Genomic DNA, 15,999 nt, shown 5'->3' with positions numbered 1-15,999 from the left:
GTTTTTTTAAGATTCTACAATAATGTATTGCTTATTTCAAGTATAACAAAGCACTGGCAGATAATTTCATTTATCTCGACTAGATTTACACTGAAAACATGGACATTTAGTTTTAAGGTGTTTTGCAGTGCAGCAATAGCAGGTGGTGTTCCATAAATTCTGACTGGGCCGCACAGGTAGTCTGTAGTTACGTTACAGTGGTTTTACAGGAGTTTTAGGCATGTTCTAAATAAAAGTTGATAGATTTTCAAGACCTTTCACGTAATTTTTAGTCATTTCAAGGCCTAAAACTGAAATGATTTTTTTTTAAGACCCTGCAGACACCGTTTTGACCCTATTCTCAGGTGCTTGTCAAATCAAATCTTGTAGTTTCAACAACTGCAACAAATTGAATGGGATCTTTGTCAACATAGTTTAACAAAATGAGCTGGCAAAAATTAGATATTGTAGTTATCTTAAAGTAACCTAAACCATCACAAACTTTGTCATATAATTAGGTGTAAATATCATTAAAATGTAATCCATTTATCAAATATTTTTTATTGTGAAGTTCTATTTAACACGGAAGCATTGAAAAACAACAGATAACAAAATGTGACTTTTCTCGGCTTCAGCGCCACTTTAATTCCAATGAAAATGTACACTGCATTTAACGGTAGGACTTCTGGTAGCGGGCGCGGGCTCCTGGTCCACCGAATTTCTTGGACTCACAGCGGCGCGGGTCGGCGACCAACAGGGTCCTGTCGTACTGGATCAAGATGTCCTTGATCTCCTTCTTAGAGGCTTCATCCACATCTGCCGGCAAAGGAGAGGCAAAATGTTATTTGATCCAAATTGTGATTGGTATTGTCGTGATCTACTTACACTTCTGATAATACGCCACCAATGATTTGGAGATGGCCTGACGGATGGCTGGAAAGTGTGAATATAAGAATGAATAGGAGGAAAACGGGAATATGTTGACTTGCAGTTGCTTACCGTAAACCTGAGCGACATGTCCGCCTCCCTTCACGCGGACTCTGATGTCAACTCCGGCGAAACGCTCTTTGCCCAGCAGCAGCACAGGCTCCAGGAGCTACATCGAAAAGAGGATCCCAACACTTAAAAAACAGATGTTACCCAATGAAACTTCTCAATCGAGTGGCTCACCTTGTATTGGAGGGTGGCGGGCTCGATCATCTCCAAGGGTCTGCCGTTCACCTTAATCAGGCCATTGCCTCTTTTGCAGTGGGCAACTGCAGTGGCAGTTTTCTACAAATCAATTCCAAATTGGGAAAATAGTCATTTGAACGTGGAGGTACTCCAAAATCAGCATGTCTTCAATGATGTAAATATCCAGTAGCTCTAAATCACGACAATCAAGCTGGCATCACGATTTTAAAGAGCGGTGGTTAAAATAAACGAATTAATAAGAAAAAACAAAACGCAGCAGTACAGTTTAACCGGCTAATGGCTAAGCAAAATGCCTTCAAATTCACCCGTAATGGCATACTTTATGGCGATTATAGCACCACGATATATCGTAAATACACGCGTCTTGGTGTAGTTTCTACATAATCTCAATTTAAGCTACAAAAGAGTTTCGTTGATGTTAGCACGCCGAGCTAATATTAGCCAGGCCACACTGGGTTCGCAGCACCGCCCGCCACACGTGAGAAAATGTATCCGTTTATACGTACTTTCCGCCCAAAAACCTGGACCGATTGCAGGGGACCTTTGGCCGGCATGTTTCTGAAACACACGGGAGACAATGTTTACGTCGGAAAAGCTCCAAAAAGTCGTTTATTTAGGATTAGCAGCGTATCGAAGTAGCCAACATACCGTAGTCAGCTAGGGTGCCGTACAGAGAGGCCGACGGGGTTTCACGGGCGGAACATCAGGGACTGACGTGCGACGTTTTCATCTGCTTTGCGGTCGAGCTTTGCGACCGCTGCTACTGCTTTGCAGTTCCTCCATTTTAAAATATAAAGTAGATTTACTTTGTTTATTTCGACCTTCCTTCGCCCTTACGTCTATCTATTCTACCTTTATCGTCCATATTTCTTGTATAGATCCTTTTTTTTTTGTTCCATTTTTTCCGTTTCCCTTCCTCTTAAATAAATTTCTGGCCTTGCTTCATTTTCTACTTGGATATTTTCATTCAAAAACATGACCTACTATCTTTCATCTAGTTTTTAAGGATCTTAATCTAAAAGTTTTAAGTAACCAACGGTAATGTCATTTTGGACTGCACTTTGCGCAGCAGTGCCATCTAGCGGTGATGAAAGTAACACCATTCTATGTGCAAATCAGTTTGAGGCTGAAGATGCCTCATCAACCACAAGCTGACTTTCAAAACACATCACCGCTGACAGACAATTTTTCTGTGCTGAAATCAAACAAAACAAGCACCTACGCTGTACTCTGTGCCTACTTGATTGTCAGGTCTGTGGCGCGTATCGCCTCCAGAATGCCCGATCCGTGGGCTGACATCGAAGTGCGGTGTTAAGATTAAAAGTAAACACCCGAGTGGTGACTGCCCACGCTATATCTGACATTTACTGCGGCAAGAACGATGTTTACAGTTGAACACATTCAATGCTAAAATGGAAAAATACTGTGCAGATTACAAACTAAAGTACAACCAATAATGGAATTCATGACTTCTAATAGAATCTCTATAGTTGGGCACAGGTAAATAGCTGCGCTCGTATTACATCTGTAGGTGAAAAGTCACTTTTTTTTAACATTGCAAGTTTGATAACAGTTTGAGTTAGCCGTAGATGTTCTGCCACATGTGGAGACCCCCACAGTTTACACAAACGCCCCCATACGTCCTTCCCTCATGCCTTGCCGTCTACATAGGAAGCGTGCGAAAGCCAGGCCGTATTTCCTGTATGTCAAGTTAACCTCACAGCGCCCAGACGCCGTTTGATGAAGACGGCTTTTCCGTCTCTCGGTCAAAACTCATAAATAAAGAGCGCGCCATATATGTGCATTTCCTCACCGCGCGGGCCTTATGGAAACACATCACCTGGAGGCGCGACCTCGCCGACCCCGGCCTGTCACAGCGCCGTGAGCGCGAGACAAACGCGGCGAGAATTAATGCGGAGGAGCCGCCGTTGCTGGCCCGCCGCCGCTCCTTTGACCATAATAGGCCAGCGCCGCGCTGGGGGAAAACGTGTTGCCGGTAATTGAAGTTCACCCGGGAGAGGAGAGGACGGGAGAGCGCCCCGAGCCTCTCTGAGGTACACAACGGCAGCGTTGTCGTGGCAACCCAACAGAACACTTCTGGGTTCACCGGGCGGAAAAGTCCGGCTCGGGATTGATGTCAACACGCCTTGCCTTTTAAATCCCTCAGAGAAGAGCCTTAAATAGCCGCGGGCTTCTTTTGATACCCTCAAAATGGCCACCAATCTTGGAAGCAGATCACTAATTATCACGATACTTATAAACGTGAATGACCCACAAATTGGGAACAGTCAAGTAGACCACCAGAAAACATTGCACTAATGCACCAAAAACTCTTACTTAATGGCGATAGACATCCAATCCCTTTTGACTGAGAAGGGTGAATGAACGACTCCCTATCTATCGTCGCCAATGGGTTAAGAGTTAATACCACAGGCAGAGTTTGATTTTTGGGGCGGGGGGGGCACAACATGTTTATGACCCCGAAGCGCAGTGTCAGCAATAAAATTACAAGAATATTTATAATGATTTGACAATGAGGGTTTTTTGTTTCCCATCATTCTTGAGGGGAATTTAAATAAGGCTATACTTTTCGCCAAGATCTTCATCCATTGAATATGGTACGCCCGTCGGTGTCGTGCCAATGTAGTTACCCCAGTCAAAAAATGTATCCCCTTGGCGGAGCCATATGGAGGTAGATTTGTGTCTTTATTATTCAACCCAAAAAAATGTCGCTTCAATTAAAAAAAAATGTGTTTGAATGCAAAAATAAAATTGAAACTCAAGGTGTTTGAATGCAAAAATAATTTTGAAACTCCCCCAAAAAAATGCATGTGAAAGCTATTTTTCTTAGATTTTTTTTTGTTTGTTTTTTTGATTGAAGTCAAGTTTTTTGATTGAAGCAACTTTTTCGATTGAGGTATTGATGATTTGTTTTTGGGCCACATTTTGGCTAGGACATTTTTCTTTTTTTGATTCAGTCAAAAAATAAGTTGCTTCAAAAAAACATAGATTTTAAAAAAGAAAATCACTTCAATCAAAAAAAGAAACATTTCAATCATAGAAAAAGTTTTTGAATGCGAAAAAATATTTGAGATTGAAAAATTTGCATTTGAACATTTAATTTTTCATTGAAAAAGTTTTCTTTGATTGAAGCCATCCTTTTTGTGTTCGGGCCATATTATGATTAGGACATTTGTATCTAAATCATTCAATCCCCCTAAAAAGTTGCTTCAATCAAAAAAAAAAAAAAAATCGGTTAAAGAAAAAAATCATTTTTTAAAATATTTTTTTTCAAAAAATGTTTTTTTAATTATATGCAAAGCAAATGACCGACTAAGGTGCTTGAAAAATAATTTTGACCCATTATAAAAATATATATTTTTGTTCATTTCATTCATTTTTGTGTCAACTTTACAACTTATAAATATACTATATATATATATATATATACATACATATGCAAGTGAATTACATGCAATGACACTTTTAGGCCACGGGGGGGGGCTTGACCCCCCCCCCCAAAATCCGCTTATGGTTAAAACCGTTGGGACACAAGTCGACTTTAGTGTAGCGCATAGATATTCGATAAAAACTACCGTAATAGTCCCAAAATTTGTGCAGTTTAAACAAGTAGACTCTCACAAATCTCACAAATTGCATTAGGTGAAATACGATTAACGTAATACCTTCAAAATGTGCACTGATTGACAATGTACAACCCAAAATAAAACTACCTTAAATCTCCTAAAATTCTCCTTTTTGAAATAGGACTACTGTATAATGTCATGTTCCTACGGTCGAAATGTGCTATTAGTTACTTGAAAAGAAATCATGAATCCGCTGCGGCCAAACTTGGCAACACGCAGGGCAGCGCTTCCCCTCCGTTGGTGTCACTCGCCGCTTTCTCTTGTTCCATCTCTCTCATTTTCCGTCAGCTTTCTGCCAGCGTGTGCGTGCGGGGGTCAAGGGTCACGCATGACTCAGTGGGTTGAAGATGGGGACAAGCACTCGTATTGTTATGAATCTTCTCGTTATTGTCGTCACTAGCCTGACGATACGTCGCAAGCTGGATGAACTCAAGCTATCATGCCGGTGATACAAATCAGGCCACAAAAAAAAAAAAAATGGAGGCCATCTTGTGCGCGCGTCCCGAGAGGAAAGGCTGGGAAGCGGCGATGGGAAAGTGGGCCAGCGCTGTCAGGCCTCCGCTGGAGAGCTCCTTAAAAGGCGCGGAGAGATGATGTCGTTGACTCTTTCCTCCCGCGCACCCCCACCTTGAAGTTTTTTTTTTCCTCCTCCTTAGTCTTTGGCCAAACTCATCATGCAGAGAGAGGAGGAGAGAGAAAAAAATCCCGCAGATGACTTCACCTCGTCGCGTCGACGAAAGCCTCGGCGCATCAGGAGCTGCCGAGGCTTGTTATGAAAGATGAGACTTCCCGCATTTCAGCTCACATCAATCTGCCTAATTTCTTAGAAGAACGATAAGATATCTCAAAGATAAAGTTGTTACACATTTTGCATTTCTATCAATTTTTGATCGCTAGCAGTGTTGTGAATAACGCCGTTATAAATAACGCCGTTATTTTTTCAGTAACGGGGTAATCTAACCAATTATTTTTTTTCCGCCGTTACCATTACTGACGGTCAAAAGCGGTGCGTTACTTACTTTGAATAAATTGAAGAAACTACCAGCCGTAGCGAGTCTACTCTGCTCTGTTTATTTGTCATCCAAGACTTGGGGTGCGTTCAGGTTCATGGCAATAGCCTACCTTTGCAAGAACCATGGAGTTGCCGTTTGATACGGTCATAATGTGCAGGTCCTGCACCCATCCACAGCAAAACTGTTCGTAGCTTTGTAGCGATTTGTAATTTCGGAATCGCTGACGAGTTTAGTAACATACACCAAACAATAAATACAGCAGAATGTCCATTTCGCGTAATCGCGGAAGCCCGTCGACATCTTTACTCGTAAGGGTCAACATTGTTCACATCCTTAAGTTTGATCACATATCTGTTCGTCGCCTTAGTAACGAGTTCGTCTCTTTATCGAACTGGCAAGTTAAAGTTTAATGTCCCGCGAGCCAGATCCGCTTCCAATATGGCTGCGTTGTTGTCAAATCTCACGTAATCCCCCATTCTGTGGCGTAAACGCTCGAACCTAATAGCGCACGTACTTCAGAGCCGGGAAAAAATAAATAAATAAATACTTCAGAGCCGGTGTTTTCACACACAAACCGGAACAGCGCCTGCGGCAAACACACACACGCAAAACAGATGCAGAGGGATATGATGGCAGAGCATTCAGAGGAAAATTTGTCCTTTACGAGGTGGAGGTATAAACACTATTTCAAGTTGGAAAGAACGTGCATGTAAAGTGTAATTTATGTCCCAGGGCAAAGCTTTTGGCGACATCTGTGGTAAGCAGTGTTGTTAATAACGGTGTTAGAATATAACGCCGTTACTAACGGCGTTATTTTTTTCAGTAATGAGTAATCTAATTAATTACGTTTATCATCTTGGCAACGCCGTTACCGTTACTGAGGCGGGAAAGGCTTGCGTTACTATGCGTTACTAAGTTGGTTGAATAAAAAAAGTCTGAGAGAGACGGACTCACGAAGACGAGAGAGCAGAGCAGGAGCGGGGAAGACGTTGTTGCAAACGCGATGCTAGGTGGCTCCAATAATACCTGACTGTAGCCATAGCCTACAAACTACGCCCACATGATACGGTAGATATCACATATTATAGAACTAGATGCAAATGACAGACATGGCTGCATTGGCAACATGTTTTCAGGACTACATGCGTTAGTAAACAGCCGCCATCTTAAAGCAGTAGACCTCTCAGGAAGGCTCTGATGTAGAGATCCTTCCTAGCGAACCTAAGTCCTTTTTTTTCTTTTTTAAAAATCTAAAATGCTCCTAAATCGGCAAAATCTTGACTTAAATCTATCTTTAAATGGTGAAACAGTTTTAAAACTTACACATGTCGAAAGTAGACAGAAGGGAACTAATGCAATAGCGGGAGCAATTTTAACAACTTTAACGGTTGATTCACAACTTTAAATGACTTCCACACATAGCAAAGGTTACTATCTATTTATCGCAATACCCTTGTGTCTAGTTAAGTGGAGAGGGTAAAGAATTGGGCTCGGGCCAATTCTTCCCAAAACCCTTTAAACTTCACATTGTGTGACCTGTTTTTTTTTTTTTTTTTTTTTGAGGAAAAAAAAACATGAAAATTATCACTAGTTACTTTGCCAAGTAACTAATTACGCTTACATTCAGGTAACTGAGTTACTAACGTAATTACTTTTTCGGAGAAGTAATTTGTAACCGTAATTAATTATTTTTTTAAAGTAAAATTCACAACACTGGTGGTAAGCAATTCAAGTTTGTTTATTTTTGTTGCACTTCAAGTGTAGGATAAATCTGTTGCTGGTGAGGTGCAATCTATATTACAAGGTTCTATAACACAACTACCTGTCTGTTCTTCTTTATTCAACTGAGTGGAATACTGCTCAGAAAATTTCAAATTCTTTGACGTACAACAACTTCTTTTTAAAGTAACGGAAATAGTTACTTTCCCTGGTAACTAGTTACTTTAGAGTAATTCAGTTACTAACTCAGTTACTTTTTGGAAGAAGTAGTGAGTAACTATAACTAATTACTTTTATAAAGTAACGTGCCCAACACTGATTGCTAGTAGACGTCCAATCCATTTGAACCGGAAATGGACTGGACGTCTGTCGCCGTCAAAAGGGCCAGTGAGTTAATCTATCGATCCAGATGGACGTATTGTCACTCGTTTTGACTCGATACAGGTTAAGGTGAACGCCCGCCACGCCCTAATTGCACTATTGACTTTGCTGTGAATGTTATCCGCAAGCCATCTGCCGTTATCTGGGGAATGCTATGTGCACACTTTATGTACATATATGTAGTCTAGTTATTTTTAGCACTGAAGCTGCCTCTTTTCCCTCCCCCAACCGTCCTTCTGGGGGCAGATTTTGGACAATTCTTGACAAAATTCTGACACCCCACAATCATGTTTCAGTGCCACGGACGGCGATATCTGACTGTGAGGAAAACATTCAAATACAACCTTATAAATGGAAAAAAAAAGCCCTTAAATGGATCATCTAAATTACTGTCCATATTTCCATTATGATTTTTTTCCTGCAAAGCACAGCGAGCCACACTTGAAGGCCGCGAGCCCACACGCAGTTGCCTTGTTGTTCTCCTCTCCCACTCACATCCTCCGCACAAATCACGCCAGGTAGGGAACATGGGACAATGCCAGCAACACTTGATCATTTTTTTTGTCAACTAGCAGGAGATGGACCTTTATTTAGAATGTGAAAGTGCTTGTCGTCAGGGCAACTGCGGTTTTGTTATGAGAGAAAAAGAACAGAGGATGCAGAAGTTAAAACCTTCGCCGGCTGGAATATTTCATAGTGTCTCTCTGCCGTTGACGTCTACGGCACCGAAACGTGATCGTGAATGAAGGCGCTTCGATTCTAAAGTAGAGGTGAAATTTGCGAACGTCTGTATTTTGTCATCCTAATACCACGCTTTGCTACTTTGTAGTACATAGCCCAAAAAGCGTTTTATTTCCACGGGATGATTCGCGCTGGCTTTTTAAGCGTAAAAACACATTGGGCTCAGAGCTCGGACCTATTATTAGCGCCGGGAAACAAGGTCACTGGCCCAGCTTTGTCTTATTAGGCTGTCATTGCTCAAGTACCTGACGCCAGAAGTTCACAGAAAACTCATGTTTTTGTTTATGTTGGATGTGTTTTTCCTGTCAAATTGCCACTTGCGCGTCTGCTGCCAGAGGGCCGTGACGCACCACCAAAGGGCCACTTGAACTTGTTCCCAGATGACGGAATGTGGCGGCTGATTTTAATGTACAGTATAAATAATACGCCGTTTTGAAATTGTTCTGTACTTGTGTTGTGCTGGAGTGACAATGTCTCCCTTCAGGAAATGGCGTTGCATCACCACTTGACACATTCTTATGGTAGTTCCCCTTTGGCGTAACTGTCGCCGGGCTGGTGGCGTGCAACTAACTTCTGCTTTTTGACTTTGGCAGTTCGAGAATCTCATGATATACTGTTTTTTTCGCACGTATTTCAGCTCGCCGCACACATATCTGCGAAATACGGTGTATGTTGTTTTTTGAAATGGGAGGTATGGCAGCAAAGTCCCGGTTCAAAGAGACGGATGATAAAAAAAACCTTTTTTTTTTTTTTTAAGAATACAGGTGATTGGACATCTACCATCGTCAATGGCACAGAAAGAGTTCATGTACACAAGCGGCGTCACTTTCAGGAAGCAACCGTCAGTGCGTCTGGCATTAATACAACCCGCACGGCGCCGAGTAAAAGCGACCCCAAGTGTTCCCGGTCCGCTTAAGGGGCGCCCTGGCACTCACGGAGAGCGATAGTGCGTCCTCAAGTGAGGACAATTCCAGCTCCCATGATCCCCGTGTCACCCGCGTCTGCGGTTGGCGCCTCGGAGGATGTGGAGAGCCACTATCTGCCAGATAGAAGCGGGCCCGGCTTTTATGTTCTGAGAGTGAGAAGAATCACCCTCAATAGGTGTGATGTCCTTATCTGGAGCCCTAATGCTACAAAAAGTTTCTTTCGTAGTATGAGCACAGGGCATAAAGTCAAAATTACATTTAATTCTGTGCATTTAATTTGGTTGCATTGTCCCTCTGGTTTGGAACTACTTCATGAATGCCCAACAACAATAGCAATGTGATGCATTGGATGCAGATTTTGGGGGTACGATCTTAAAATATATCACTAAAGAAGAATGATAGGTATAATAATTCAGAATTTGTGTGAAAATACACCCGAGAGTGTCAGGAAAGCCTCATTTAGACACGTACAGTGGGGCAAATAAGTATTTAGTCAACCACTAATTGTGCAAGTTCTCCCACTTGAAAATATTAGAGAGGCCTGTAATTGTCGACATGGTTAAACCTCAACCATGAGAGACAGAATGTGGGGAAAAAAACAAAACAAAATCACATTGTTTGATTTTTAAAGAATTTATTTGCAAATCATGGTGGAAAATAAGTATTTGGTCAATACCAAAAGTTCATCTCAATACTTTGTTATGTACCCTTTCTTGGCAATAACGGAGGACAAACATTTTTTGTAACTCTTCACAAGCTTTTCACACACTGTTGCTGGTATTTTGGCCCATTCCTCCATGCAGATCTCCTCTAGAGCAGTGATGTTTTGGGGCTGTCGTTGGGCAACACGGACTTTCAACTCCCTCCGCAGATTTTCGATGGGGTTGAGACCTGGAGACTGGCTAGGTCACTCCAGGACCTTGAAATTCTTCTTACGAAGCCACTCCTTTGTTGCCCTGGCTGTGTGTTTGGGATCATTGTCATGCTGAAAGACCCAGCCACGTCTCATCTTCAATGCCCTTGCTGACGGAAGGCAATTTTCACTCAAAATCTCTCGATACATGGCCCCATTCATTCTTTTCTTTACACATATCAGTCGTCCTGGTCCCTTTGCAGAAAAACAGCCCCAAAGCATGATGTTTCAAACTCCATGCTTCACAGTGGGTATGGTGCAATTCAGTATTCTTTTTCTTCCAAACAAGAGAACCTGTGTTTCTACCAAAAAGTTCTATTTTGGTTTCATCTGATCATAACACATTCTCCCAGTCCTCTTCTGGATCATCCAAATGCTCTCTAGCGAACCGCACACGGGCGTGGACATGTACTTTCTTCAGCAGGGGGACACGTCTGGCAGTGCAGGATTTGAGTCCCTGGTGGCGCATTGTGTTACCGATAGTAGCCTTTGTTACTGTGGTCCCAGCTCTCTGTAGGTCATTCACTAGGTCCCCCCGTGTGGTTCTGGGATTTTTGCTCCCCGTTCTTGTTATCATTTTGATGCAACGGGATTAGGAGGGAGTTGAAAGTCCATGTTGCAAAACGACAGCCCCCAAACATCACTGCTCTAGAGGAGATCTGCATGGGGGAATGGGCCAAATACCAGCAAGAGTGTGTGAAAGGCTTGTGAAGAGTTACAGAAAACATTTGGCCTCCGTTATTGCCAACAAAGGGTACATAATAAAGTATTGAGATGAACTTTTGGTATAGACCAAATACTTATTTTCCACCCTAATTTGGATATAAATTCTTTAAAAATCAAACAATGTGATTTTCTGTTTTTTTTTTTTTCACATTCTGTCTCTCATGGTTGAGGTTTACCCATGTTGACAGTTATAGGCCTCTCTAATATTTTGAAGTAGGAGAATTTGCACAATTACTGGTTGACTAAAAACTTATTTGCCCCACTGTAGTTTTGCCCTGTTTATTCCAAGAAAATGCGGGCATTTGAGTAAAGTAGAGGACGTCATAACTGCTGGCCGTTATGTAATATTTTCAAGAGTTGCCTCGTCTTATTTGGTGTACACAGTTCCCAGTCCATCAGGGATTACCCGGCTCACTCTCTCCCTCTCCTGTCAATAATAATCCCCAAACAGGCAGGCGGTGACGTCAGACTGCAGCTCCTCATCCGGGCGCTCTCGCGAGACTAGGAGGCAACAATCCAGCCGCCCTCTTCTCGCGCTGACGCCGAGTTCGGATGGTCCCGCCTCCTCCCTCCCCTGGTCGGTCGATCGGTCGGTCGGTCGGTCCACCCTCCACCTTCCTTCCCACGCCCCAGTGCGCTGTGGGATAGTGCCACTATAAAGTATATCCTCTCTCGGAGGAAGATAAGAAGCCCGAGACAGGAGGGGGATGAAGATGGCGGACGCCAAGCAGAAGAGGAACGAGCAGTTAAGGCGGTGGCTGGGCTCCGAGACGGACCTGGAGCCGCCGATCTTGAGGAGGAGGAATACGAGGGTGAAGTTCGACGATGGCGCCGTGTTCCTGGCCGCCTGCTCCAGCGGCGACACCGACGAGGTGCAGCGAATGCTCGACCGCGGAGCCGACATCAACTACGCCAACGTCGACGGGCTCACCGCGCTCCACCAGGTCGGTACATCCCGGTGACCGGCCGCGAATGTCCCTTGAACACCTGTCAAGTGGAAGCCATTCTCCTGCCTCCCGTTGTTTACCTTCACGGAGAGCCCGGAGCACGGCCGAAAGTCCCCCGCTCGCCCTGCTCCGATCTTCAATGACATCAACTCTTAGCGGCACTCTCTCCTCGGGCGTACGTGCAAAGTTAACGTTTTAGCGTCTTGTTGCTGCTGCCTTTTCTAGCGTTTCTGAAGACTACTGTACTTCATGGCCGTCAACACACACCAGACGATAGCCGGAGTCGGCGGGTGTAGTCTAATTGCTGGCAATGCAGCAAATGTAGCGCTTCGGTTCGATCGCTCAATCTTTGCCCCGTATTTTCCCTTGTAAGAATGTACCATCGACCCGCGTTACGTTGGTCGATGTTGCCGCCTAATGAGACTTGCTGTATTTGAAAGATGAAAATGAGTCAACTGTGGCTAATGTAGCGGCTAAAGTCGGTTTGTTGATTAGCAATAGAGACTGGTTGGCGATCGTAAATTGTTCTGTTCGCACGCTTGTGTTGCATCGACTTGATTTACTGTCTTGTTGTTGTTGGTGGTGTTGTTATTATTAAGCATTCCGCAACGTTGTATTGGTTTCACGGTGAATTATGAGTGGCATTAGCAGGTATATGCTAATGCTACGTTAGCTTAGCGATCGTTGAGTTTGGGCTTCTTTTGAGATCGGCTTGCAGGGATTGTTGAGTCACCGGGTAACTTCGCCCCTCAAAGCAGACGTTAAATGACTTTGAAAGCGTCAAAGTGTGCTTTAAATCCTTTGAAATGTTGACATTCCCTGCTGAGCTAGCCAGGCTAGCTGCCCTTGCAGTCAAATGATGAAATGGTTGCTCTTTGGCCTGACGATTGTCACCATTTCTTCTGTCTGTCTTCCTCAAGCAAGCTTGATTAAATATCACATTTGTATATCACGTTCTAGTAGCACATGTTGAAAGACTGTGGAATTACATTTGTTTATAGAGGCTGTGTCGCATTTGAGATCCTCAGAAGTGACTCGGTGATGAGTACAAATTGAAAGTTTCAATAAATTGTGCGATTTTTATGCTGGCACAGCCTTCTTCTTAAATCCTTCCCTACACCAAAACGGCACCTGATGTATTTTGAGCAAAAAATCTTGATCACAGCTACTTTGTTGTGATTCCTTTTACACATTTGTCCAAAATTGTCCGGAGAACAATGCGAGGATCCTGGTTTTCCACCAATATTTTCTACATAGGTATGAAGTGATGTCACCTTCCGACTGACACGAGAACTACTCATCTTCCGAGTCATCGTGCAGTTATGTACCTTGATCCATTTCTTCACTTTTTGGACGCATCGTACATCTCTATCCGTTATTGTCACCTAAATTGAAATGTACAATTACCTCTATCCGTGCCTTCTGCTCTCTCCCTCCTCCTCTCTCTCTCTGCGTGAAGTTCACAGTTGCCTTTTTTTGGGATGATGACTCGCAAGAGAGCGCTGCCCCGCCGACGTAACCATCTCTGGAGAGGAGAAGCTGCACTCCGTATGTGCATGTGATGTTTTGCAGGGTGGGCTTTTTAAGGAGTTAAGGTGGTACTTTAGGAATTTGCGCCAATAATCCCTCAAGTCAGGACAATTTCCTGAGATGTCTTTGGAGGTGTCAGTACTAGATTTTCATCCTGTGTTTTTGTCAGGTTGGTGAGGGAGGCCTGGCAAATTGTTCTGGTGGGAGGCAGGGGTCTAGCGGCGTATCGCTCCCGAAAGCCGTTGACCGGGGCAGGGTTATAAATATCGCCCGACTGGGTTTCAAGAGATGATGCTAACTTTGGCTATGACTCAGTTGGAGGCCACGCTTTGTTGTGGAGGGCCTGGCGTAATCTGGTGTTGGGAAGGAGTCGCCAGCCGCCTGTCACGGTGCGCGGCAGCAGGCACTCGCTGTCAGTAATAATTGGAAGAGCAAGAGTTTCATTTTGTCGTTTTGCTCTTGAGAGCGTTGAATACATTACGTGGAATTGGATGTTGGATTTTTTTCTCCAAACTTTCCAATCTGGTTTCAGTGTCTTTGTGTTGCCAGGTCGATTGAATCATTATGGTCAATGTACCTTGACTGATATTACCAGCAAAGACTGTTTCTCAAGCCGTCAGAACTCAAATTTGTCCTCACACTGGCGACTTCGGGGGAAAAATGTTTGCATTTGTACATTTAATTAGAATCTCTAGTGATATTATGTATGTCATAAGGGTGTAACGGTACATGTATTCGTATTGAACCGTTTCGGTACGTGGTGCTCGGTTTGGAACGGAGGCGTACCGAACAAATTTCTGACGTAATGTAACCCTTACTTTTCGAGGCTGTGAGTCGATCGGGTTTCTTTGTGTAAATTATATTTACTCCTTCTTCTCTACTATAATGAGGACCAACATGGTAGGACAGTATAACCCAGAAACGTCAAAGGCGCAACAACATGGCCGCCGCAAGAACACAGTGAAACGTTGGCGTTAAAGTCAATCAGCCAATGCACACCAGTCGAAGTGCGGCCGTGTTTTAGACGCGTCTCAGAAGTGGTTCAACATGACGCACGTGAAAAGAACGGCAGAGTTTATTATTTGACGCGAGACGCGTCCCTCCTGCAACAATACTACTACCGGTAGCTAGGATCGGGCAGACCGGAAGTCACTCGTGTAAAAATACGGTGGATCTGGTCGATTTTCAAACCAATATGTAATCGTAACCCACTTTTTGAGTCAATCAGATCTCTTGAGTGGTAGATCGGGGCACAGTTGACTTGTCTTTGTTGATTTACTGCTGTCTTCTCTGCTATAATAATAACCAACACGACCCCGTGTTCAATACAAAACCCCCCCCGACCACGACAAAACAAGTAGGAACTAATATTCACATAGGAACTAAAGTTATACAAAGGGGTGCACATAAGTGGTCCGCATGCGTACTGGACGTAGACAAATGCGCTGGCCCTCAACGGCTTCCATACGCTTTTGCGTACCGATGGCTGACCACTGTATTTGCGGCGGACACGAGAAAATCCCTTCTCAAAATGTCAAAGAGGCAGGCCCCACTGAGTAATTATTTCCGTGTTCCCCACCCCCTTCAAAAGACGGACCGACGACAGAGACGTTACCGGAGCTACCGAAAAAAGGACTTTTGCTGAAAAGTGGCTGCAGGAGGTACCATGGCTAGAAGCAAATGATGCTCGCACGGAAATGTGGTACAAAATTTGCCGTGAGAATCCCAACGTCGCTGGTAAGAGCAGCGCATTTTATGTAGGGACAAAGAATTTCAGCCATCCAAAGTTTGAAAAGCACGAAAAAAACAGCATGTGGCAATGTGGTGATGTCAGACAGGACCCCACTCGCCCTATGGACAAGTGGCGGAATAAAGTTAATGAAGAACAGCGCCATCCACCGACAAACGTGTTTTTGCTCCCATTTCACAAAGCTAAACATGCACGTTCAGTGAGCTCTTATGAGGAGGACATCCCACTTTTACAAAGGCTTGGAGTTAATGTGGGAGCCGCATAATGCCCTTTATTTTGAATTTGTGCTTTTATGTTTATTTCTTTACATTTCACTTCAAAGTAATGGCAATTTTGTTGTGCCAGTTGATGTTAATCAAGCGTTAATTGTTAATATAATTAATTAAAGGTAATTGGCTCTAAGTAAAGCTTGCCATAATTTTATCGCATCAGGGGGGTCGGCTCTCAAGATCCAGGTCCTCCTCTGAGAACCTGGGCAAAAAAAATATGTGCACCCCTGGTTATACAACATAAAATATACAATATAAATGAAT

The 15,999-nt window shown here is 43.5% G+C and overlaps 2 protein-coding genes across 6 annotated transcripts in view; one reads left to right on the top strand and one right to left on the bottom strand.

The window, feature by feature from the left end:
• Positions 1-595: 595 nt before the first annotated feature.
• rps16 (ribosomal protein S16) lies at positions 596-1,931 on the bottom strand. The gene is made up of 6 exons (XM_057855587.1): positions 1,822-1,931; positions 1,680-1,731; positions 1,150-1,251; positions 979-1,075; positions 865-912; positions 596-795 (listed from the first exon to the last, which is right to left on the bottom strand). The coding sequence occupies exons 2-6, from the start codon at positions 1,725-1,727 to the stop codon at positions 650-652; spliced, it is 441 nt and encodes a 146-aa protein (XP_057711570.1). The 5' UTR covers positions 1,728-1,731; positions 1,822-1,931; the 3' UTR covers positions 596-649.
• Positions 1,932-11,789: 9,858 nt separating this feature from the next.
• The window catches only part of ppp1r12a (protein phosphatase 1, regulatory subunit 12A), a 38,516-nt gene continuing 34,306 nt past the window's right edge, over positions 11,790-15,999 (top strand). For 2 of the 5 annotated variants that reach the window (XM_057855331.1, XM_057855330.1), the window contains exon 1: positions 11,790-12,183. In XM_057855331.1, coding sequence (XP_057711314.1) covers positions 11,947-12,183 — 237 coding nt within the window. In that variant the 5' untranslated portion in view covers positions 11,790-11,946. The remainder of the gene's footprint in view (positions 12,184-15,999) is intronic. The other 3 variants (XM_057855328.1, XM_057855332.1, XM_057855329.1) reach the window with 3 other exon arrangements.

This window comes from Corythoichthys intestinalis, chromosome 13, assembly GCF_030265065.1.
Source record: "Corythoichthys intestinalis isolate RoL2023-P3 chromosome 13, ASM3026506v1, whole genome shotgun sequence".
Lineage (NCBI taxonomy): Eukaryota > Metazoa > Chordata > Actinopteri > Syngnathiformes > Syngnathidae > Corythoichthys > Corythoichthys intestinalis.
Note: the sequence above shows the minus strand (reverse complement) of the source record. Positions and strands in the feature narration are given on the sequence as shown.

Bases quoted from the DNA above. Each gene is read 5' to 3' on its own strand.
- rps16 (XM_057855587.1), bottom strand. From the start codon at position 1,727: ATGCCGGCCAAAGGTCCCCTGCAATCGGTCCAGGTTTTTGGGCGGAAA. The intron at 913-978 runs GTAAGCAACTGC...CACACTTTCCAG, and splicing joins ACATGTCGCTCAGGTTTACG to CCATCCGTCAGGCCATCTCC. The intron at 796-864 runs GTAAGTAGATCA...CTTTGCCGGCAG, and splicing joins GGTGGCGTATTATCAGAAGT to ATGTGGATGAAGCCTCTAAG.